Below are 24,810 nucleotides of genomic sequence, written 5' to 3' on the forward strand. Positions count from 1 at the left end.
GGCAGCCCACCAGGCTCCCCCATCCCTGAGATTCTCCAGGCAAGAACACTGGAGTGGGTTGCCATTTCCTTCTCCAATGCATGAAAGTGAAAAGTGAAAGTGAAGTCGCTAAGTCGTGTTCGACTCTTAGCAACCCCATGGACTGCAGCTTACCAGGCTCCTCCGTCCATGGGATTTTCCAGGCACGAGTACTGGAGTGGGGTGCCATTGCCTTCTCCAATAAAGTTAATATGTTACCATAAAACTGGAGATCATTAGTATCACCGTTATTGATTCCCACTGCCCCACTTGGGTTCAAGGTCTTCCATCCCAAGATACAGGCACAGCAAGAGGTTCCTCAGTTTTGGTTCAGAAAAGCCTGCACAAAGGAGGCAAACAATCAGGCTGACAATCCCAGATGACAGTGTAACCAGTGGGCAAATATGCAAAAAGCATAATTATGTTGAACTTCGTCCTTTGTAAAATGACTATAAAAGACGTTTAGCGGTGTGATAAGGAGAGAGAATGTTTGTAAAATATTTGGTAGGGACAGCAGACACTCGATAAGTGGTAATAAAATTGGTTAGACTGTTTTGAATAGAAGTAAATCCGAAAAGCTGAGCTTTTAGGAAATTAACGTAGAATCTGTGACTAAAATGGGTTGGATAAAGAAAGTGATAGGTAGAAATCTAGTTAATATGCTTTTTCACTAGGACCTCCATCGGTGGAGATGCGGCAGTCGGGGGTCCCTAGAGGCGAGGGCTACAAAGACTGCGAACCTGGTACAGTACCTGCCTGGGTACAGAGCCTGGTGGGTGGCGGCCCCGCAAAGCACGCGAGGAATCCGGAGGATCTGCAGCCCAAGTACCAGAGAGAGGCCGCGGAGGGGGACAGATTGGGGGTGTGGAGAGAACGTGTTCCCCACCGCTACCTAAGTCCCGCCCTGGGGAGCATCTGTATCCAGGCAAACAAGTCAGTCAGTACTGGAGGCTTAGACTGGCAGAAACCGGTTCCCCCGCGGGATACTGGCGGGCAGCCGGGATACTGGCGGGCAGCCGGGCTGAGGCGGAGCCCGCAGTCCTTGCTACGCTTCTCCAAGCGCGTTCCGAGGGGCGGAGGCTAAGAAGCCCGCCCATCTTGGCCACTCCCACTAGTCGCGCCCCGCCCTCCCGCCACCCCGATTGCGTTCTGAGGGGCGGAGCCCAGTGCGCGACGCCTATAAGGGCCACGCCCATCCTCCGCGCCCCACCCTCCCTCGCTAGACCCGGAGCTCTGCTCGCGCCTACTGCGCCAACCTTTTTCCCCTACCCCGCGTTTCCCCGCGCGTCCTGCGCACCGCGGCGACACCATGTTGGGCATGATCAAGAACTCGCTGTTCGGGAGCGTGGAGACTTGGCCTTGGCAGGTCCTGAGCAAAGGGGGCAAGGTAGGCCCACAGGGCTGTTGAGGACCGGAAAGGGGGCTCTGCTGGGAGGAGGGGGGACAGAGAGACAGGATGGGTTTGAGGGGAGAATCCCAGCTTAACGAGATGGGCTGCGCCTGTTGATTGCACTGGTCCATTTATACATTACAAACATTCTGAATATTCGTGTACTGCGAGGTCTTCGGTTGCAGGAAGGACTGAAAAAGTGCTTATCCTTAAGAAGCTGCCAAACCGTCCTCGGTGGAGAGCGGAGTTTAAAAGAACAAGATCCGCGCCGCGTGGAGGTAACTCTGGAAGGCCAGGAGCACCTGGCAAGGAGCAGTCCAGTTCTGCCAGTGGGTGATGGTGAGGCCTTCGCAGAGGAAGTGCCTTCAGCTGGGCCTCGGGAATATGCAGGAATGCTCAGAACCGAGAAGAGCCTGTGCAAAGGCTCAGAGCTGTGAAATGTCTTGTTGGTCAATGGAACTCCCAGAACTGGGCGCCTAGAATACAGGATGAATGAGACATCATCGCAGTTTTCCCCCAAATTGACATCAGTGCTCACCCAGGCAGATTGGACTGCTCCCTGAAAACCAGGAATCTGCCACTGGGTGATAAGCTCCTTGCAGACAGGTACTTTGTGCTCCTCCTGGCTGGATACTCAGCTCCCCACTCAGTGCTTTTTTTGTTAAAAAACTGTGTTGTCTAGGCGGCCAAGGCCAGGTACCCATTACAACAATCATCACACAAAACCCTCAACTAGAGTCTGGACTGTTAAAGCAGCTAATAGCCAGAGGCCTGTGCCTTTGTCTTTATCTGTCTCCTTGCTCATATGTAGAATGAGCAGTTTAGATCTATCAAAGGTGACCTTTTCAGATGCCTACAGGCAGCCAGGCACGTGATGAAAATGGGTGACAGACTGAGGCAAGCTGAGGCTAACTGGAGTGAGAACTCAAGTGCTCATCTGCAAAGAGTGATTCCAAGCAGTTGTCATGCAGTGGTAAAGAATCCACCTGCCAGGGCAGGTGATGCAGGAGACGTGGGTTCGATCCCTGGGTCAGGAAGGTTCCCTGGAGGAGGAAATGGCATCCCACTCTAGTATTCTTGCCTGGAGAGAATCCCATGGACAGAAGAGCCTCGTGGGCTACAGTCCATGGGGCTGGAGAGTCGGACACAACTAAGTGACTGGGCACACACGTCATGCATCGATGTGACCCAGGGTTGCCAGGTTTTTAAGGAAAACCAGCAACACAGACTTTTGTGTGAAATTTCTAGATACACAATTCATTCATTCAACAAATAACTGTTAAGTGCCAAGTGAGGGTCAGGTACTCTTATAGGCAGTGGGGTAAAATAGTGAACAAAACTGGAAAAAAATCCCTGTCCTCATGGGGCTTCCGTTTTAGTGACTAATGAACAATTAAATGTCAAATATTTCATGTATTGGGTGGTGATCAGTACTGTGATTTAAAAAACAGAAAAAAGCAGGAAAGGGGAGTAAGGGCTAGAGAGTGTTAGGCTGAGGCTGTAGTTGGAGTAGGGCAACTGTGTCAGTTTTAACTGTTAAAATGTTTGTAAACATTGCAGATCAGGTGGGCAGGAGGAAGTGTCTGTGATGGGATGTCGCCCGTGTGCACACCCATCTGTGGACTCAGCCCAGTGACCTCCAGGGTCCTTGTTGGCCTTGACACTGAAGAATCCACCTGTTACTTAAACCTTGCAGAGATCTTTCCTTTCTGTAATAGAATTGGGCTTACTTTGTCTTTGGGGTACAGGATTATTTGCAATGCAGGTTGAGGGTCTGGTCTCCTAGGAGAAAGCACTAGATGGAGACAGGAGGATGGGAAGAAGGGAGAGACCAGGGTATTTCTCATCTCCTTCTCCACCCTATGAGGTCTCTGGAACCAGGAGCTTCTCTGGGGCTCCAACTCTTGCTGGCCAGGTTACCATGGTTCTAGGTTTCACCACATGACCCAGGTATCTGAGCTCAGGTAGCAGATCACCCTCCCTCCATAGCCCTGTAGGGCTCTTGCAAACCTCTGGATTGCTTCACTCTTCCCTGGTGGGCTTCTCAGCTCTTTTGCTAAGTTGTTCAGTCGTGTCTGACCCTGCAACCCCGTGGACTGTAGCCCACCAGCCTCTTCTTTCCATGGGATTCTCCAGACAAGAATACTGGAGTGGGTTGCCATGCCTTCCTCCAGAGGATCTTCCCTATCCAGGGCTCGAACCTGCATCTTACATGTCCTGCATTGGCAGGCTGGTTTTCTTCACCACTAGCGCCACCTGGGAAGCCCCTTTCAGCTTTTTTAGTATCTGTGAAATCAATTCCTTGAGTCAAGGTGCCTCTGTTCAAAACTCTTTTCCCTTACTAGCCGCTTATCACTACAGAGTCACCTACCACGGATTTGTGGTCTCCAGGCATAAGTGCACCTCCCTGATAAGCATCTTTCCTCAACATTTGGTAAGAATATGGGGCCAGTTTACAGCAACATGGGTGGACCTAGAGATTACCACATTGAGTGAAGTAAGTCAGACAGAGAAGGAGAAATATTCTATGACATCCCTTATATGTGGAATCTAAAACGATACAAATGAACTTACAAAACAGAAAGAGACTCACAGACTTAGAGAACAAACATGGTTGCCTGTGAGAAGGATGAGGAGGAGGAATAGTTAGTCCCTGATGGATCTGTACAGACTGCCATATTTAAAATAGATAACCAACAAGGGCCTACTGTATAGCACAGGGAACTCTGCTCAATGTTATGTGGCAGCCTGGAGGGGAGTTTGGGGGAGAATGGATACATGTATATTGTTGGCTGAGTCCCTTCCCGTTCACCTGAAACTATCACAGTGTTGTTAATCTGCTATACCCCAATAGAAAATAAAAAGTTTAAATTAAAAAAAAAAAGAATATGGGACCATACAGGGTGTTATTAACAAGCCGAAGCAAATCATTTAACCCGAATGAACCTCAGTTCGTGCAGCTTAGAAGGGGTATGAAAATATCTCCTCCATCCACTCCCAGAGTTGACAGAAATTTTATATTTGTTTGAAAAACATGAAAATGATTTATAAACTAAAACACCTTACAAGTGTAGTGATATTGTTATTTCAGACTTCAGCTCAACTCCACTCTCACTAGCTTCATGGTCCTGGGTAGCTTAACCTCTCTGATGCTGATGAGGGGGGAAAAATACTTCACATCTTATAAGATTGTATTGAAATTTAAATGAAACCCAATTATAAATTGTGCAACAGAATACCTAGCACTTGATTGTTAACTTTCCTTTTCTTACAGGTAATTTGGGGTAAGTTACTTAACCTCTCAGGCTCAGCTGGTAAAGAGTCCATCTGCGATGCAGGAGACCTGTGTTTGATCCCTGGGTTGGGAAGATCCCCTGGAGAAGGGAAAGGCTACCCACTCCAGTGTTCTGGCCTGGAGAATTCCATGGACTATATAGTCAATGGGGTTGCAAAGAGCTGGACATAGCTAAGCGACTTTCACTTCACTTTGCTTAACCTCTCAAACTCTCTGAACCCTGAAATTCCTCAACTGTAAGATGAGACAGTGCCTTGTGTGACAATTAAACATTCAAAGACTCTTACAACCCTTTTAAAAAATATATACACTTTCAGGGTGTTATCATTGTGAAGAGAATCTTTTTTCTGAAATGATCTCTCCTTAGAAAGAGTCTTAAGTCAGAAACTGTTGTCCACTGTCCTGGGTCAATGGATGGAGCACACGGTATGCCCCATGTAGCTTAAGGTTAGGTTCAACCAGATATTCAGGGTTGATTCCAGGTACCTGCTGGGGGCCCAGGCTGCTGCAGACCTTATCAGGTGCCTTCTGCCTTGCCTGGAGGGGGAGAAGGACATAGAGCTCTCTGTGTGGGTTTGGGTGGGACTTGTGGGTGCTCGGTGCAGGACTGATATCACTAACTGCACTGCCTGGCTTGCAATCCTGGCTCCCCTTCTTGCCACTGTATCTTGGGCATGTTGCTTAACCTCGTGTGCTCCAGCTTCATCTGAAAATGAAGATGAGAACGCTTCACTGGGTTGTTGGAGGGTTGAATGAATGGATCCACATAAAATGTTTAAAATAATACAGGACACATAGAAAGTACTCAGCTTGATCATCATTATTGTTATTCTCTTATAATGAGAAAGCTGTCTTCCAAAATCAGTGTGTGTACCCACCACATCAGGTGGTGTTGGGGTCCCTTAATGGACCGGAACCTGGTGGTCCAGAGTTGACGATAAGAAAGTGAAAGAGAGAGAGCCAGAGGGAGGGAGAGAGAGAAAGAGAGAGGGAGAAAGAAAGACACGGGGACCCAAACTCTGATGGAGCAAAGATGCTTTAATGATCTTTCTGTGAGTGTATATAGGCTGTTGTTCAAGAAATTTCTTTGGACAATGATAAAGATCAGAAAACCAAACGTATAGCAACCGTTACCAAGGGAATAAGGGATTAATAATGGTCACAAGGGCAGGAGACAATCCATATCTCAAGAAAGGGGATCCGGACTAAGCAGTTTTGTTGTAAAGAGAATGTTTACGGAAGGAGATTCAAGCCTGTCTCACGTAATGACCTCAGTCCTGGGAGCAGCTTTCTGTTCCACTAGTTTCTGACGATGGAAACTGATAGGGAACAGAGGATTTATGAGAAACAGCACATAGGAATCCTCCTCTTAAACATTCCCTGACAATTCCCCCTTATTTATTTATAATATTTCTAAAAAGGGTTCTGACCATTAGAGTTTGTTTAGCTTTAACAATTTTTGCATGAAGGCAATGGTAGACGACAAATATAATTGTTAAGACAATCACCAAAATTATAGTTCTAGACCCGATGTTGTGAGTAATGCTTTGAAACCATCCGTGTGGGTCTAGCCCAGATAATTGATCAGCTAGTTCAGCTAAAGTTTTCAAATTAGTGAAAGAGGGCAGATTTTTAGAAAAGGTTTCAAAGATTTCTTTTTTTAATAATTGTACATTCAGAGAGGCATTATCATGTATGTTTTGTAAATGAAATTTGATTTGTTCCCAGTTGTAGGCCCTATTATTGAATTGAACAGGAGTAACACAAAATTGAGTAGAATTCCAATCACATTTTAGCATCACCTGTTTTTGTACATCTATTAATTGATCTCTAACCCATTTGATGGCTGTTTTTAGTTCCTGTATTTCATCTTGAATGTCCTCATCTATCTGAGCCTACTGCTAAGTCACTGCAGTCGTGTCCGACTCTGTATGACCCCATAGACGGCAGCCCACCAGGCTCCCCCGTCCCTGGGATTCTCCAGGCAAGAACACTGGAGTGGGTTGCCATTTCCTTCCCCAATGCATGCAAGTAAAAAGTGGAAGTGAGGTCGCTCAGTCGTGTCCAACTCTTTGCGACCCCACCGACTGCAGCCTACCAGGCTCCTGCGTCCATGGGATTTGCCAGGCAAGAGTACTGGAGTGGGGTGCCATCGTCTTCTCCGATCTGAGCCTCAGTGGCCCACATATGAGGGCCACTTATATGAGCATCTTTAGTCCAATTTTGGATAAAATTATGTGTTTGAATTGAAGTTTGTAAAGTAACACCAGTGACGGCAGAAGTGGTGCAAATAACTGTTAATCCCAAAATGCCAAAATGCAGCCATCCAATGAATTGCTTAGATCGCCAGAGCAATTTAGTAAATAACCAGGAAGCAAGTCGAGCCATGGGATCTTCCCAGGCTTCCCAGGGCCGCTGGAGATTTATTGGTAACCACAGATTATGTCGAGATTAAAGAATCAAAAGGGATTCATTTCTTAAGGGAGCAGAGGAATTAAGACAAGTAAATAATTTGCAATTTATACAAGTTACAGAATGTAAAGTCTTATTGAATTGTTAATTTTGTATAGCTGCAACAAAAGGGAGCGGAACACAGGCTTGTATGAAATATGATTGATTATAGCAAAAGAAATAATTACTATGACTATGATTGGTCCCTGTGAAATGTCCAGTCTAAGTCCTAAGTCCTTCGGTGCTCTCAGCAAGTTTCCAGATGTCCCATTGTTTAGGCCCAATCTGTTTATCGAGGACAAATTGAGGGCGAAAAGGTGTCATTTCGCCATCAAGCCAGCCAAGGAGTCCTTTTCATGGAAGCGTTTCATTGAACTGTTAGTAATCTTCTATGCTACTTGAGTAGCGTAGTCGCACATAGTGCTGTTAATATCATCTGAGCAGTTCAGTTCAGTTCAGTCACTCAGTCGTGTCCGAGTCTTTGTGACCCCGTAAATCGCAGCACGCCAGGCCTCCTTGTCCATCACCAACGCCCGAAGTTCACCCAGACTCGCGTCCATCGAGTCAGTGATGCCATCCAGCCATCTCATTCTCTGTCGCCCCCTTCTCCTCCTGCCCCCAATCCCTCCCAGCATCAGAGTCTTTTCCAATGAGTCAACGCTTCACATGAGGTGGCCAAAGTACTGGAGTTTCAGCTTTAGCATCATTCCTTCCAAAGATATACCAGGGCTGATCTCCTTCAGAATGGACTAGTTGGATCTCCTTGCAGTCCAAGGGGCTCTCAAGAGTCTTCTCCAACACCACAGTTCAAAAGCATCAATTCTTCAGCGCTCAGCCTTCTTCACAGTCCAACTCTCACATCCATACATGACTACTGGAAAACCATAGCCTTGACTAGACGGACCTTAGTTGGCAAAGTAATGTCTCTGCTTTTGAATATGCTATCTAGGTTGGTCATAACTTTTCTTCCAAGGAGTAAGCGTCTTTTAATTTCATGGCTGCAGTCACCATCTGCAGTGATTTTGGAGCCCCAAAAAATAAAGTCTGACACTGTTTCCACTGTTTCCCCATCTATTTCCCATGAAGTGATGGGACCGGATGCCATGATCTTTGTTTTCTGAATGTTGAGCTTTAAGCCAACTTTTTCACTCTCCTCTTTTACATTCATCAAGAGGCTTTTTAGTTCCTCTTCACTTTCTGCCATAAGGGTGGTGTCATCTGCATATCTGAGGTTATTGATATTTCTCCCGGCAATCTTGATTCCAGCTTGTGTTTCTTCCAGTCCAGCATTTCTCATGATGTACTCTGCATAGAAGTTAAATAAGCAGGGTGACAATATACAGCCTTGACGTACTCCTTTTCCTATTGGGAACCAGTCTGTTGTTCCATGTCCAGTTCTAACTGTTGCTTCCTGACCTGCATTCAGATTTCTCAAGAGGTGGGTCAGGTGGTCTGGTATTCCCATCTCTTTCAGAATTTTCCACAGTTTATTGTGATCCACACAGTCAAAGGCTTTGGCATAGTCAATAAAGCAGAAATAGATGTTTTTCTGGAACTCTCTTGCTTTTTCCATGATCCAGCGGATGTTGGCATTTGATCTCTGGTTCCTCTGCCTTTTCTAAAACCAGCCTGACCATCTGGAAGTTCATGGTTCACGTATTGCTGAAGCCTGGCTTGGAGAATTTTGAGCATCACTTTACTAGCATGTGAGATGAGTGCAATTGTGCAGTAGTTTGAGCATTCTTTGGCATTGCCTTTCTTTGGGATTGGAATGAAAACTGACCTTTTCCAGTCCTGTGGCCACTGCTGAGTTTTCCAAATTTGCTGGCATATTGAGTGCACCACTTTCACAGCATCATCTTTCAGGATTTGAAACAGCTTAACTGGAATTCCATCTCCTCCCCTAGTTTTGTTCGTAGTGATGCTTCCTAAGGCCCACTTGACTTCACATTCCAGGATGTCTGGCTCTAGATGAGTGATCACACCATCGTGATTATCCAGGTCATGAACATCCTTTTTGTACAGTTCTTCTGTGTATTCTTGCCATCTGTTCTTAATATTCTCTGCTTCTGTTAGGTCCATACCATTTCTGTCTTTTATCGAGCCCATCTTTGCATGAAATGTTCCCTTGATATCTCTAATTTTCTTGAAGAGATCTCTAGTCTTTCCCATTCTGTTGTTTTCCTCTATTCTTTGCATTGATCGCTGAAGAAGGCTTTCTCATCTCTTCTTGCTATTTTTTGGAACTCTGCATTCAGATGCTTATATCTTTCCTTTTCTCCTTGGCTTTTCGCTTCTGTTCTTTTCATAGCTATTTGTAAGGCTTCCCCAGACAGCCTTTTTGCATTTCTTTTCCATGGGGATGGTCTTGATCCCTGTCTCCTGTACAATGTCATGAACCTCCGTCCATAGTTCATCAGGCACTCTATCAGATCTAGGCCCTTGAATCTATTTCTCACTTCCACTGTATAATCATAAGGGATTTGATTTAGGTCATACCTGAATGGTCTAGCGGTTTTCCCTGCTTTCTTCAATTTCAGTCTGAATTTTTAGATACTCACATACCATGGGGTCCCCAATGAACAATGGTGTAATTGGCCATAAACATTAATTTCTCTGATTTAGCTTGACATTTATCTCAATAAACAGGAGTATATTTAAAGTCTTTATAAGTAAACCCCTTACATTTTAACTTTTGTCCTTTTCCTAGAGTTTTGGTAGTATTGACATGGTTTTTATAAAAGGATAGGGCAGTAAACAGTCCAAGCAACGTGTGGAAGTTCCTTTTTTGGAGGCAGGATGAAAGCCCATGTTTGTCGATTAACATTAATACGTAATTTTATTGGGCCCATGCATAAAGGAAGGATTTCATAGCCTAGAGAAATGTTAATTAGTCTTCCTTCTTCCTCAGGATGAGAGGGCTCCTCCAAGCTCCAAGGAGGGGGCATATGTGTTGAGTCATTAGTGGATACGATTGGTCTTATGTCTGTCCATTCTATAACCTATAATAAAAGGGGGGTGTTAGATATATAAGCCCAATAAGTGTGATCAATCAAGTCAGCCTGAGCGGGGGAAGCAAAAGCAAGCATAGTGACAAAAATATTTTCAGGATTCTGAGGCATTCCCTGTTGAGAAATCAGATTTTCAGCTTGATTAGGAAGGGGTTTTAGTCTGTCCCCAAGTAGGGAGATCATGAGGTCGATGACGTCGAGTGTGGCATTTTTTGGAAACTTTAATTTTTTTATTTTTTTCCTTTTTTTTAAATTTCACTTTACAATACTGTATTGGTTTTGCCACACATCAAGATGAATCCGCCACGGGTGTATATGTGTTCCCAATCCTGAACGCCCCTCCCACCCCCCTCCCCATACCATCTCTCTGGGTCATCCCAGTGCACCAGCCCCAGGCATCCTGAAAGTGAAAGTGAAGTAGCTCGGTCATGTCTCTTTGCAACCCCGTGGACTGTAGCTTACCAGACTCCTCCCTCCATGGGATTCTCCAGGCAAGAATACTGGAGTGGGTTGCCATTTCCTTTCCTGCATCAAACCTAGACTGGTGATTCGTTTCTTATATGATATTATACCTGTATCAATGCCATTCTTTTAAAGCCGCCATGGCTTGTATTGGAATGTCTTCCTCTTGGGGTTTTTGTTGTTTCGCCTCTAGTTTGAATGCTGGGGGCCCCCTTAGTTGAATCTTCTGAAGAGGAAGCCATGTGAGTTTGTTGGATCCATCTGGAGAAATAGAAGCATACCCTTTTCCCTGTAAGATTAGTTTCTTAGATTTCCATTGATTAGTTAACCCGTCTTGATACCAAATGGGCAAAGGAAGGGAGGTGTCCTTCAATGTCTCGAAATATTTTTCTGCTTTTGTCAAAATACCTCCTTGTGGTACATTTAAAAAATTTAAAACAAATAAAGCTATATTAACAACAGTTATAGAAAGAAAGGAAAGCAATAATGATGAAAACATTCCTAGGAAATATTTCATTCCCCAAAAAAAAATCATCTAGAGATCTGTTTGAGGACTGGTATTTGGCTGTGGTTTTGAAGTAATGAGTCGATTTTCTCCTCATTCAGTATATACACTTTTCCTGATATAAAAAGAAATGGGATCTGACTGTGTTTTGAGTGGTTTGTGTTATTTGGGGTAAAGAATTAGGAGCAAACACTCAAACATTTTTCCTAAGTGAAATTACTGAAAAGCTGATGCAGAACAGCTTGACAAATGAAACGCTGCTCACATCCAAATACCTGACCATATCCCCGGAAAAGAAAGGCAGCCTGGCAGCTGCTGAATCTCTCTGTTCAGTGTGTCAAGGAAGATGATTATACTTTCAAGACAGACATGAAAAGAAGGTGAATATTTTGCACTTTCATACTCTTAGGAACAAATAACTTATTTGGCAAATGGTGTATTTTTCATGTTGTTTTTGTTTTGTATTGTGAAACAGACACTGAAGTTGATGTTATTTTAAGAATCTTACAGACTGGAAATAGAAATAAAGCTATATTATTAACAATAGTTATAGGCTTAAAGAATATATTGTGTTGGAATCTAGTAAAGTCTCCTCTGGATAAGGAAAATAAAAGTATTCCTGTGTATTCCCTTTATTTAATTTTTTATTTATAGTTTTAGTGTGTAATGTGTTTGTTTAATTATGTCTTGTGTTTGTGGATTATAAGGAATGTTTATAATCTGTTTAATAGAGAATGAATGTAAAAATTGTTTGAATTGTTTATAAATATAGGCAGGGCCATTGTCTGTTTTTATAGAATTAGGTGTTCTCATTATTGTAAAGTAAGCTATCAGGTGGGTTATAACATGTCGTGTAGTTTCACCTCGGAGAGGTGTGGCCCCTATAAAAGAAGAATTTGTATCAATTGAGACCATGTAAGAAGGAAGAGGAAGAAAGTTCAGGGAAATGAGTTACATCCATTTGCCATACAATTTTCTTTCATTTGTCATAAACCTTTTTTATACTTTTGTATTCATCATTTTATTTGCCATTTCTTATATCTCTTTATTAAAAGCATATATCTTACTTTTCTTTAGCAACTATGAAGTGTCTTGTATGTTAGCATTTTATAGATTGGTGAATATATTTATTATATTATACATTATATATATTTATTTTTATATAAATATATTTATATTTATTAATAGTTTAAAATCTCTAGTTTTTCTGTAAGAAAAACTTTTTATAAGAGGAAGTTAGTGTTCAGTAATTAATGTTTTAAAATCTTACTTTATTTGGAAATGACCTAGCTATTTAATAAACTTTTATCATTTAGTTTATCATTTCTAAAATATAATTATTTTTAATAGAGTTTATCTAAAAGTTTTATCTTATTTATATATTTACATATATATAAAGAGTTACCTTTTTGTTGACAAATTTAGTTTACCTTGAACCTAGGCATAATAAAAGTATTACATAATGTTGATGACTTAAGACATGTCTTAATTAGATTAGCAAACAATTATACTTAAATTATATTTATATTTAAATAAACATTATATTTAATACTGAATATTTTTCAGTTCATGTGAACTTGAATTTAAATAGAGCTCATTAATTTCATATTATCCAAAAACAAAGACATATAGTGAGACATAGATAATTTTAGATAGACAGGCATAGTTTTCTGCTTGAAATTTAAAATATCCTTTTTTTTTTGAGTTCCACCAATTTGTTTATGGCTGGAGTCCTAGATAGAGTGGGCTCTGTATCCCAAGGACATGATAAGAGTTAACTTTAGGTTTTTTCTTAGGCCTGTTTTTGTTTCCCAGGCAGAATTGGAGTTCCAAAAAAGTATTTTAACAAGTTAACCTTTTCCTAACTGCATGTGTAAGAAGAACCAGTTTTGCAATTTCAAAAAAGATCTTATTTTAATCAGTTTTCCCTGGAGTCTAAAGAATATCATGGCCACTCAGTGTCAAAAATACCATTTCTCCTGTTTGCAGTTACAGTATATTATTAATGATACATTGCATGAGGGAATTGCTGTCACACTGGATGTTAAGTCTTGGCTACAAAATTCTGGCAAATAGTAGGACTGTTAAGCATACCTGAGGTAACACAGTCTATTGAAATCTTTTATGAGGCCCAATATGATTAGGATAAGGAAGAGAGAAAGTGAATCTCTCCCGGTCTAAAGGGTATAAAGGTATATTAAAAAGCAGTCTTGTAAATCAGTAATAATAATGTGCCAATTTTGAGGAACAGTAGAAGGTGGTGGGATCCCTGGTTGTAATGCACCCATAGGTTTCATAAATGCATTAAGTTTTCTAAGGTCTGTTAAGAGATGCCATTTGTTAGATTTCTTTTTTATGACAAAAATAGGAGAATTCCAAGGAGAGCAAGATTCCCAGTATGTTTTAATTCTAATTGTGTGTCTATAACCAGGAACGCTGAAGAAGCTGAAGTTGAACAGTTCAGTGAAGACCTACAAGACCTTTTAGAACTAACACCCAAAAAAGATGTTCTTTTCATTATAGGGGACTGGAATGCAAACCTAGGAAGTCAAGAAACACCTGGGGTAACAGGCAAATTTGGCCTTGGAATACAGAATGAAGCAGGGCAAAGGTTAATAGAGTTTTGCCAAGAGAACACACTGGTCATAGCAAACACCCTCTTCCAACAACACAAGAGAAGAATCTACACATGGACATCACCAGATGGTCAACACCAAAATCAGACTGATTATATTCTTTGCAGACAAAGATGGAGAAGCTCTATACAGTCAGCAAAAACAAGACCGGGAGCTGACTGTGCTCAGATCATGAACACCTTATTGCCAAATTCAGACTTAAATTGAAGAAAGTAGGGAAAACCACTAGACCATTCAGGTATGACCTAAATCAAATCCCTATGATTATACAGTGGAAGTGAGAAATAGATTTAAGGGACTAGATCTGATAGATAGAGTGCCTGATGAACTATGGACGGAGGTTTGTGACATTGTACAGGAGACAGGGATCAAGACCATCCCCATGGAAAAGAAATGCAAAAAAGCAAAATGGCTGTCTGGGGAGGCCTTACAAATAGCTGTGAAAAGAAGAGAAGTGAAAAGCCAAGGAGAAAAGGAAAGATATAAGCATCTGAATGCAGAGTTCCAAAGAATAGCAAGGAGAGATAAGAAAGCCTTCCACAGCCATCAATGCAAAGAAATAGAGGAAAACAATCAAATGGGAAAGATTAGAGATACCAAGGGAACATTTCACACAAAGATGGGCTCCATAAAGGACAGAAATGGTATGGACCTAACAGAAGCAGAGAATATTAAGAACGGATGGCAAGAATACACAGAAGAACTGTACAAAAAAGATCTTCATGACCCAGATAATCACAATGGTGTGATCACTCACCTAGAGCCAGACATCCTGGAATGTGAAGTCAAGTGAGCCTTAGAAAGCATCACTATGAACAAAACTAGGGGAGGTGATGGAATTCCAGTTGAGCTATTTCAAATCCTGAAAGATGATGCTGTGAAAGTGGTGCACTCAATATGCCAGCAAATTTGGAAAACTCAGCAGTGGCCACAGGACTGGAAAAGGTCAGTTTTCATTCCAATCCCAAAGAAAGACAATGCCAAAGAATGCTCAGACTACCACACAATTGCACTCATCTCACATGCTAGTAAAGTAATGCTCAAAATTCTCCAAGCCAGGCTTCAGCAATACGTGAACCATGAACTTCTAGATGTTCAAGCTGGTTTTAGAAAAGGCAGAGGAACCAGAGATCAAATGCCAACATCCGCTGGATCATGGAAAAAGCAAGAGAGTTCCAGAAAACATCGATTTCTGCTTTATTGACTATGCCAAAGCCTTTGACTGTGTGGATCACAATAAACTGAGGAAAATTCTGAAAGAGATGGGAATACCAGACCAACTGACCCGCCTCTTGAGAAACCTGTATGCAGGTCAGGAAGCAACAGTTAGAACTGGACATGGAACAACAGACTGGTTCCCAATAGGAAAAGGAGTACGTCAAGGCTGTATATTGTCACCCTGCTTATTTAACTTCTATGCAGAGTACATCATGAGAAATGCTGGACTGGAAGAAACACAAGCTGGAATCAAGATTGCCGGGAGAAATATCAATAACCTCAGATATGCAGATGACACCACCCTTATGGCAGAAAGTGAAGAGGAACTAAAAAGCCTGTTGATGAAAGTGAAAGAGGAGAGTGAAAAAGTTGGCTTAAAGCTCAACATTCAGAAAACAAAGATCATAGTATCTGGTCCCATCACTTCATGGGCAATAGATGGAGAAACAGTGGAAACAGTGTCAGACTTTATTTTGGGGGGCTCCAAAATCACTGCAGATGGTGACTGCAGCCATGAAATTAAAAGACGCTTACTCCTTGGAAGGAAAGTTATGACCAACCTAGATAGCATATTCAAAAGCAGAGACATTACTTTGCCGACTAAGGTCCGTCTAGTCAAGGCTATGGTTTTTCCTGTGGTCATGTATGGATGTGAGAGTTGGACTGTGAAGAAAGCTGATCACCAAAGAATTGATGCTTTTGAACTGTGGTGTTGGAGAGACTCTTGAGAGTCCCATGGACTGCAAGGAGATCCAGCCAGTCCCTCCCAAAGGAGATCTTTCCTGGGTGTTCTTTGGAAGAACTGATGCTAAAGCTGAAAATCCAATACTTTGACCACCTCATGCAAAGAGTTGACTCATTGGAAAAAGACTCTGATGCTGGGAGGGATTGGGGGCAGGAGGAGAAAGGGACAACAGATGATGAGATGGCTGGATGGCATCACTGACTTGATGGATGTGAGTTTGAGTGAACTCCGGGAGTTGGTGATAGACAGGGAGGCCTGGTGTGCTGCAATTCATGGGGTTGCAAAGAGTCAGACATGACTGAGCGACTGAACTGAACTGAAGTGAACTGAACTGATTCAGATACCAGTGATGTCCATAAGGATTTTTTTATCTGTATTGCCAAATCTGCCTGTCCGTACATTATTAGAGAAGTTAATAGAAATGTAAGGTAAAAGAAATAATTGAGCAATTTTGTCCCCCTTTTTGAATTGTCATAGAATCTGCGATGACATCTGAATTTGAATCTCTCCTTTATAATCTGAATCGATTATTCCAGGGTGAATAGTAATTCCTTTAGAAGTCAAACTAGACTGGCCAAGTAAAAGACCGAAGGTTTGTGGGGGCAGGGGTCCAAAAAGTCCAGTAGGTATTTTAGAAGGGACTGCTCGAGGGTAAAGGAAAAAATCATTTAAGGCTGGTATATTGACAGCAGGGAAAAGATACAGTTTGCCCCTGGTTTTTGTTGAAGGGGACCCGGGGGTGGGGCATCCCCTGCTTGAAGTTTCCTGGAATAGGTTTTCTTTCAATATCAAATTTAGATTTACAGTCTTTGGCCCAGTGCATTCCGCTATGGCAGCAAGGGCAAATTTTTGTAGGTTTTTTATTAGCCTTCTTAGGGCAGTCCCTTTTTAAATGGTATTTATCTCCACACGTAAAGCATCTTTCATTTTCCTTTCTAAAGGTAGCAGCCATTGTCTCAGCTAGCGTTTGCATCATTTGAGTTTCTGATCTTAGATTGCAATAAGCCTTCAAATAATCAGTAGTAGTCCCAGTCTCATGAACTGGAAAGATAGCTTTTTGACATTTCTGATTTGTATTTTCATAAGCAAGTAATTTCTCTAGCTGTTTTTTGGTTTCTTCTCCAATTACAATACGGAAAATAGCAGTTTCTAATCTAGCTAAAAAATGAGCATAACTTTCATTAAGTCCTTGTAATATTTTAGTGTAGCTACCTGTAGGCTCTTCTTGAGGAGTAATTCGATCCCAAGCTTCAAGGGCTACTGTTTTTCATTGTTCATGCAATAAGGGAGGCCATTGTGTTTGAGCTTCTATGGTATCAAATTGTCTGGTGCCAGTTAACATTTCAAAAATAATTTGGTTTTGGGGACTGCCAGCTCGAGCATTGCCAGTTTTGCCAGTTTTGTTGTCAGAAAACATCTTAGGAGAGTCATTATTAGAATCCTTAGGGTCTAACAAAGGAAGACTTCTGGATTCGTGCCTGCTGGCAGAGGAGGAGCATTTGGAGCAGCCGGGGCAGGGCTAGTAGGAAAATTTTAAAATATTTTATGTTGTTCTAATTGGGCCTTTTGTAAAGTTTCATCATCTAATTCATATTCATATTCACTTATTCATAATAAGTGTTCTGTCTGTTTTCAAATATCATGAAGGCTTGAATTTACCTTGAAATGGCAGAATTACAGCTTTAATGAGAGCCCATAGGGGCCAGAAATCAACTGGAATATTTTTTCCCTGCCTGGTGGCTCGTTCAACATTTTCTTTGACCTGGTGCCAGATTTGTAAGTCAAAATGCCTCCATCAGGGAACCAAGGATTACATTTTAACCACTGTTTGAAAGCAAGCCTCTATTCATTGGTGCAAAACCAAAATTCTGTGACCTTTAAACAAATGGTGAAGTAAAGTAGAGAAACGATGGGGCTTTCTAGCCATTTGACCCGTGTCTTAGTACTTACCGACCTCAGTAGGTCCTGACCTCAATAAGCCTGGAGTCACTCTGTCTGAAATGCTACATATGCCAGTGTCCCTGTTCTGGGAGCCACTTATTGGGGTCCTTTAATGGACCAGAACCTGGTGGTCCAGAGTTGACGATAAGAAAGTGAAAGAGAGCCAGAGGGAGGGGGAGAGAGAGAGAGAGGAAGAAAGAAAGAGAGACGGGGACCCAGACTCTGATGGAGCAAAGGTGCTTTAATGATCTTTCTGTGAGTATATATAGGCTGTTGTTCAAGAAATTTCTTTGGACAATGATAAAGATCAGAAAACCAAACGTATAGCAACTGTTACCAAGGGAACAAGGGATTAATAATGGTCACAAGGGCAGGAGACAATCCATATCTCAAGAAAGGGGATCGAGACTAAGCAGTTTTGTTGTAAAGAGAATGTTTACTGAAGGAGATTCAAGCCTGTCTCACATAATGACCTCAGTCCTGGGAGCAGCTTGCTGTTCCAGTAGTTTCTGACGACAGAAACTGATAGGGAACAGAGGATTTATGAGAAACAGCACGTAGGAATCCTCCTGTTAAACATTCCCTGACAAGGTGGCAAGGGGAAAAACCAGCCTTGCAAAGGGTCTTGCAGATCTTATTACAAAAGGCATTCTTTCAACATCTCTGTCTGGGACTTGACTATGGTTCCCACTGAATGTTGAAAACTGGTGTTTGTGGCCACTGGCTGAAATCCTCATCTAGTAACTGGGAGCATGAGCTAGCTGAATGTCGGACCAGGAAGGGGCATTATTTTGTTCAATGTAGCAAGGAAAAGCACTGAAGGTGTTAAATTTGAAGAACCAAATGTGCTAACAGTGGTAACTTAGATGCTTTATTTTCTGCAGAAAGAACCTATTTAAATTCAGCTCGCTGGAGAACCAGAGTAGTTGGATAATATCCGTCTCTCAAACATGAATTTTCATAGTGATCCAGCGGTTCAGGTGAGAAGTTGTAGACATAGATGCTGTGAAAACAGGGGGTACCTGTTGGAGAACCTCCTTTCGACAGTGTGATGCAGCCTTCCTCCAAGACACATAGAGTTAGGCTAAGTGCTCATTCTCCAGCCAGCTATGGTTGCCGAATTCCTTGTCATTAGAGTAAAGCCAGGTTTCACCCCCACAGCCTCCTTTTCCACATATCCTTATAGAGACCCTGCTATACATATTAAAGACACGGTCCTCGATGCTGAGAAATAACAGTGGTAAACGATTCAGACAGTCCCTGACCCCATGGGGCTTATGGTTGCCAGTAGAAATTAAACATGTTATTATTCCATTACAATTTCCATTCTAATTATATTCCAATGTTGCTCAGTTGCTAAGTCATGTTGGACTCTTTGTGACCCCACGGACTGCAGCACGCCAGGCTTCCCTGTCCTTCACCATCTCCCAGAGTTTGGTCAAATTCATGTCCATTGAGTCAGTGATGCTATCTAATCATCTCATCTTCTGTCGCCGCCTTCTGCTTTTGCCTTCAATCTTTCGCAACATCAGGGTCTTTTTCAGTGAGTCAAATCCCCTTCAGGGATTACAGCCTTGTCGTGGCGAAGGGACTTGCATAACTCAGTGAAGCTATGAGCCATGCTGTACAGGGCCACCTAAGACAGACAGGTCATAATGAAGAGTTCTGACAAAACACGGCCCACTGGAGGTGTAAAAGGTGAACCATTCCAGTATTCTTGCCGTGAGAACTCTAAGAACAAAAGGCAGAATATCATGGGGCATCTGTTTTAAACCGGGATCCTCTCTGAGGAAGTGACTTTTTAGGTTGAGACCTGTTGGATGAGTAGGAGTTCATCACGCAGAGAAAGGAAGGGAATCCCCCAGGGTACAGAGGCTCTGCAGGAATGACCTGCATGGACAAAAATAGCAGAAGGCCAATGAGGAGGTGCTCTAGCGTGGCTGGCGAGGTAGGTAGACACTCGGTGGTGCCTGAGCCATCTTAGGAAAGAGCTTGGTGAATGAAAGCTTTTAGGTGGGGGATTCATGAACACGATCAATTTATACAGAATGCTCTGTATACATTCCCAGGTGGTGCAGGTGGCGAAGAATCCGCCTGCAATGCAGGAGACTCAGGAGACTTGCCAGGGTTCAATTTCTGGGTCAGGAAGATCTGGAGGAGCACGTGGCAACCCACTCCAGTGTTCCTGCCTGGAGAATCCCATGGACAGAGGAGCCTGGCAGGCTGCAGTCCTTGGGGTTGCATAGAGTCAGACACGACTGAGCACACAGCAGCACAAGTATACGTTCCCTGGGCAACGCAACCTCATTCACAGCTTTGGTTACCCCTCTGCTGATGCGTCCCAACTGAGCCAGGCCCTGGCTGAGCTCCGGACCTGTTTGTCCAACTATACAGTGGACTGCTTGCTTGTCCTAAGAGGCAGATGAACTGATGGATCTGTAAGCACCCTTCCAGCTCTTACTGGAGAGAGCTGGTCATTGGTTTCTCCACTTGCAAGAGAAGGAACTGCGCTGAATGACTTTTGATGCCCTTGATCTGAGTTTGACGCGGGCCTACAGATGTCAGTCAGAAATACCTACCTCTGTACCTAAACAGAGAGGCTGAAAAACACTCACTTCATCCCCCATGGAGCATACAGCCTTGTGACAAGTGTTAAACCACTGAGTGAAAGTCGCTCAGTCGTGTCTGACTCTTTGTGACGCCATGGACTATACAATCCATGGAATTCTCTAGGCCAGAATACTGGAGAGGGTAGCCTTCCCCTTCTCCAGTGGATCTTCCCGACCCAGGAATTGTGCTGGGGTCTCCTGCATTGCAGGCAGATTCTTTACCAACTGAGCTATCGGGAAAGCCCCTAGACCAGAGTCTGGGGCTTTAAATTCTGGTTCCTAGTTTCAAATGCTTAGCAGCTGTATGTTGTTGTTGTTGTTGTTGTTCAGTCGCTAAATCATGTCTGACTCTTTGCGACCCCATGAACCGCAGCATGCCAGGCCTCCCTGACCATCACCAACTCCCGGAGTCCATCCAAAGCCATGTCCATCAAGTCAGTGATGCTCCAGTCATCTCATCCTCTGTCATCCCCTTCTCCTCCTGCCCTCAATCTTCCCCAGCATCAGGGTCTTTTCAGATGAGTCAGTTCTTCGCATGAGGTGGCCAGAGTACTGGAGTTTCAGCTTCAACATCAGTGCTTCCAAAGAACACCCAGGAAAGATCTCCTTTAGAATGGACTGGTTGGATCTCCTTGCAGTCCAAGGGACTCTCAAGAGTCTTCTCCAACACCACAGTTCAAAAGCATCAATTCTTTGGTGCTCAGCTTTCTTTATAGTCCAACTCTCACATCCATACATGACCAGTGGAAAACCATAGCCTTGACTAGACGGACCTTTGTTGACAAAGTAATGTCTCTGCTTTTGAATATGCTGTCTACGTTGGTGATAACTTTCCTTCCAAGGAGTAAGCGTCTTTTAATTTCATGGCTGCAGTCACCATCTGCAGTGATTTTGGAGCCCAGAAAAATAAAGTCAGCCACTGTTTCCACTGTTTCTCCATCTATTTGCCATGAGGTGATGGGACCAGATGCCATCATCTTAGTTTTCTGAATGTTGAGCTTTAAGCCAACTTTTTCACTCTCCTCTTCCACTTTCATCAAGAGGCTCTTGAGTTCTTCACTTTCTGCTATAAGGGGGGTGTCATGTGCATATCTGAGGTTATTGATATTTCTCCCGGCAGTCTTGATTCCAGCTTGTGCTTTCTCCAGCCCAGTGTTTCTCATGATGTACTCTGCATATAAGTTAAATAAGCAGGGTGACAATATACAGCCTTGACGTACTCCTTTCCTATTTGGAACCAGTCTGTCGTTCTATGTCCAATTCTAACTGTTGCTTCCTGACCTGCATACAGGTTTCTCAAGAGGCAGATCAGGTGGTCTGGTATTCCCGTCTCTTTCAGAATTTTCCACAGTTTATTGTGATCCACACAGTCAAAGGCTTTGGCATAGTCAATAAAGCAGAAATAGATGTTTTTCTGGAACTCCCCTGCTTTTTCAGTGATCCAGTGGATGTTGGCAATTTGATCTCTGGTTCTTCTGCCTTTTCTAAAACCAGCTTGACCATCTGGAAGTTCACAGTTCACGTATTGCTGAAGCCTGACTTGGAGAATTTTAAGCATTACTTTACTAGCGTGTGAGATGAGTGCAATTGTGTGGTAGTTTGAGCATTCTTTGGCATTGTCTTTCTTTGGGATTGGAATGAAAACTGACTTTTTCCAGTCCTGTGGCCACTGCTGAGTTTTCCAAATTTGCTGGCATATTGAGTGCAGCACTTTCACAGCATCATCTTTCAGGATTTGAAATAGCTCCACTGGAATTCCATCACCTCCTCTAGCTTTGTTCGTAGTGATGCTTCCTAAGGCCCACTTGACTTCACATTCCAGGATGTCTGGCTCTAGGTGAGTGATCACACCATCGTGATTATCTAGGCCATGAAGATCTTTTTTGTACAGTTCTTCTGTGTATTCTTACCACCTCTTCTTAATATCTTCTGCTTCTGTTAGGTCCCTACCATTTCTGTCCTTTATTGTGCCAGTCTTTGCATGAAATGTTCCCTTGGTATCTCTGATTTTCTTGAAGAGATCTCTAGTGTTTCCCATTCTATTGTTTTCCTCTATTTCTTTGCATTGATCGCTGAGGAAGGCTTTCTTATCTCTCCTTGCTATTCTTTGGAACTCTGCATTCAAATGGGTATAATATCTTGCCTTTTCTCCTTTCCTTTTCGCTTCCCTTCTTTTCACAGCTATTTGTAAGGCCTCCTCAGACAGCCATTTTGCTTTTTTGCATTTCTTTTTCTTGGGTATGATCTTGATCCCTGTCTCCTGTACAGTGTCACGAACCTCCGTCCATAGTTCATCAGGTACTCTGTCTATCAGATCTAGTCCCTTAAATCTATTTCTCATTTCCACTGTATAGTCATAAGAGATTTGATTTAGGTCATACCTGAATGGTCTAGTGGTTTTCCCTACTTTCTTCAGTTTTAGTCTGAATTTGGCAATAAGGCGTTCATGATCTGAGCCACAGTCAGCTGCCCGTCTTATTTTTGCTGACTGTATAGAGCTTCTCCATCTTTGTCTGCAAAGAATATAATCAATATGATTTCAATGTTGAAAAAGAATATACATATATGTCTGAATCATTTTGCTGTACACTTGAAACTAACACAACATTGTAAATTGACTATACTCCAATTAAGAAAAGAAAAGGCATGTATCATCGTGCATCCAGTCCATAAGGGTAAAGTGTTATTTTGTGAAACTTTGCTTCAGACATGTATGTCCATGATAGGGCATGATGTAAAAATGGATTTCTTGTTCTGGATTCTGGGTTGTTTTTTTTCTTAGTTTGGAAGCACTGCTCTACTGTATGTTTGGGAATGCAAAATTATATCGCGTTTGTGTGTGTGTGCTCGGTCTTGTCTGACTCTTTGCATCCCCATGGACTGTAGCCCTCCAGGGGAGGATTCTGTCCGTGGGATTCTGCAGGCAAGAATACTGGAGTGGGTTGTCATTTTCTTCTCCAGGGGATCTTCCCAAGCCAGGGGTTGAACCGATGTCTTAGGTCTCCTGCATTGCCAGGCACGTTCTTTACCAGTTGAGCCACCAGGGAAGCCCAATATCATAATGAGACGTCAAAGGGCAAGGAGGAGGAAGAGGGCTGGAGGAGAGCTGTGTGGGTCTGTAGGGTAAAGATAATGACTTGAGCACAGAGACTCAATGCAGGAAGAGATCACTGCCAAGGAGGAAGTTTTGAAGGGGAAGTGACAGTGCAGCTGATTTCTCAGGGGATGTGCTTAGTGAGCCGGGCTGGGAAGAGGAGTCGTGACTGGGAGTGCAGTGCGAACAGAGCTACTCTGATTCTTCTTGAAAGGCAGTCCTGCTACTAGATTGAGGCCACTCTTGGGGCCTCAGAGTTTTGTGGGGTTGTCATTGTAGCTGTTTGTTTCCTCCTTTGCCATTTTGTTTTCTCTTTTCCTGTGTGCATGCATGCTCAATCGCAAAGTCATATCCAACTATTTGCAACCCCCGTGCACTGTTGCATGCCAGGCTCCTCTGTTCATGGAATTGTCCCAGCAAGAAAACTGGAGTGGGTTGCCATTTCCTCCTCCAGGGGTCTTCCCAACCCAGAGATCAAACCCTGGTCTCCTGTGTCTGCTGCACTGGTCGGCAGATTCTTTACCCTTGAGCCACCTGGGAAGTCCTCTCTTTCCCTAGACCTCTTATTGTTCAGATGTTGGATCTCTTGGCGTGATCCTTTTCCTTTTCTGTTTTCTACATCTTTGCCTATTTACTTGACTTTCTAAAATATTTCCTTCAATTTTATCTTCCAACCTTTCTACCGAATTTTTTCACCTGTTATATTTTTAATTTCCCAGAGCTCTTTGATCTCAGACCATTCTGTTTTTACAGCATTCTGGGGCTGTTCTGGGTGGTTTGGGACGTGATATCTTCTATTATTTCTCTGAGAATGTTGATTATATGAGGTTTCATGTTCTTGATAAGGCATGATATAAAAATATTTCTTGTTATGGATTGTGATTTTCTTTTTAAGTTTGAAGGCACTGCTTTACAATATGGCAAAGGGTGAAACCAATACAACGCCAATCCCACAAAACTCTGAGGCCCCAAGACCAGCCTCAATCTAGTAGCAGGTCTGTAATTCAAGAAGAATCAGAGTAATTCAGTTCACACTGCACTCCCAGATGTGACTCCTCTTCCCAGCCCGTCTCACTAAGCGACATCCCCGTGCCCCTGAGAAATCAGCTGCCCTGTCACTTCCTCCCAAATCCTTCCTCGTTGGCAGCAATCCCCTCTCTGCTGTCTCTAGGTCTGTAAGAACTCTCAGAGTCCATTTCTTATGGTCCTTCATACTCCGGCCTGTCTCTTCCACTGTCACCAGAGTTGGGCTCATTATGGAAAGTTCCTTAGCAGCTTGTGCCTCTTGTAACCGGACTTTTACTGCTTGTAGGGGCTTCCCTGGTGACTCAGATGGTAAAGAATCTGCCTGCAATGTGGGAGACCTAGGATCGATCTCTGAGTCAGGAAGATCCCCTGGAGAAAGGAATAGCTACCCATACCAGTTTTCTTGTCT

The 24,810-nt window shown here is 43.0% G+C and overlaps 1 protein-coding gene across 1 annotated transcript in view; it reads left to right on the plus strand.

Moving 5' to 3' along the window:
- Window positions 1-1,250: 1,250 nt before the first annotated feature.
- HEBP1 (heme binding protein 1) overlaps window positions 1,251-24,810 on the plus strand; it is a 41,594-nt gene continuing 18,034 nt past the window's right edge. Inside the window, exon 1 of the mRNA XM_068971655.1 lies at window positions 1,251-1,405. Within this exon, the coding sequence (XP_068827756.1) occupies window positions 1,328-1,405 (78 nt within the window). The 5' untranslated portion in view covers window positions 1,251-1,327. The remainder of the gene's footprint in view (window positions 1,406-24,810) is intronic.

Source organism: Capricornis sumatraensis, chromosome 4 (assembly GCF_032405125.1).
Source record: "Capricornis sumatraensis isolate serow.1 chromosome 4, serow.2, whole genome shotgun sequence".
In the NCBI taxonomy this organism is placed as follows: Eukaryota; Metazoa; Chordata; class Mammalia; order Artiodactyla; family Bovidae; genus Capricornis; species Capricornis sumatraensis.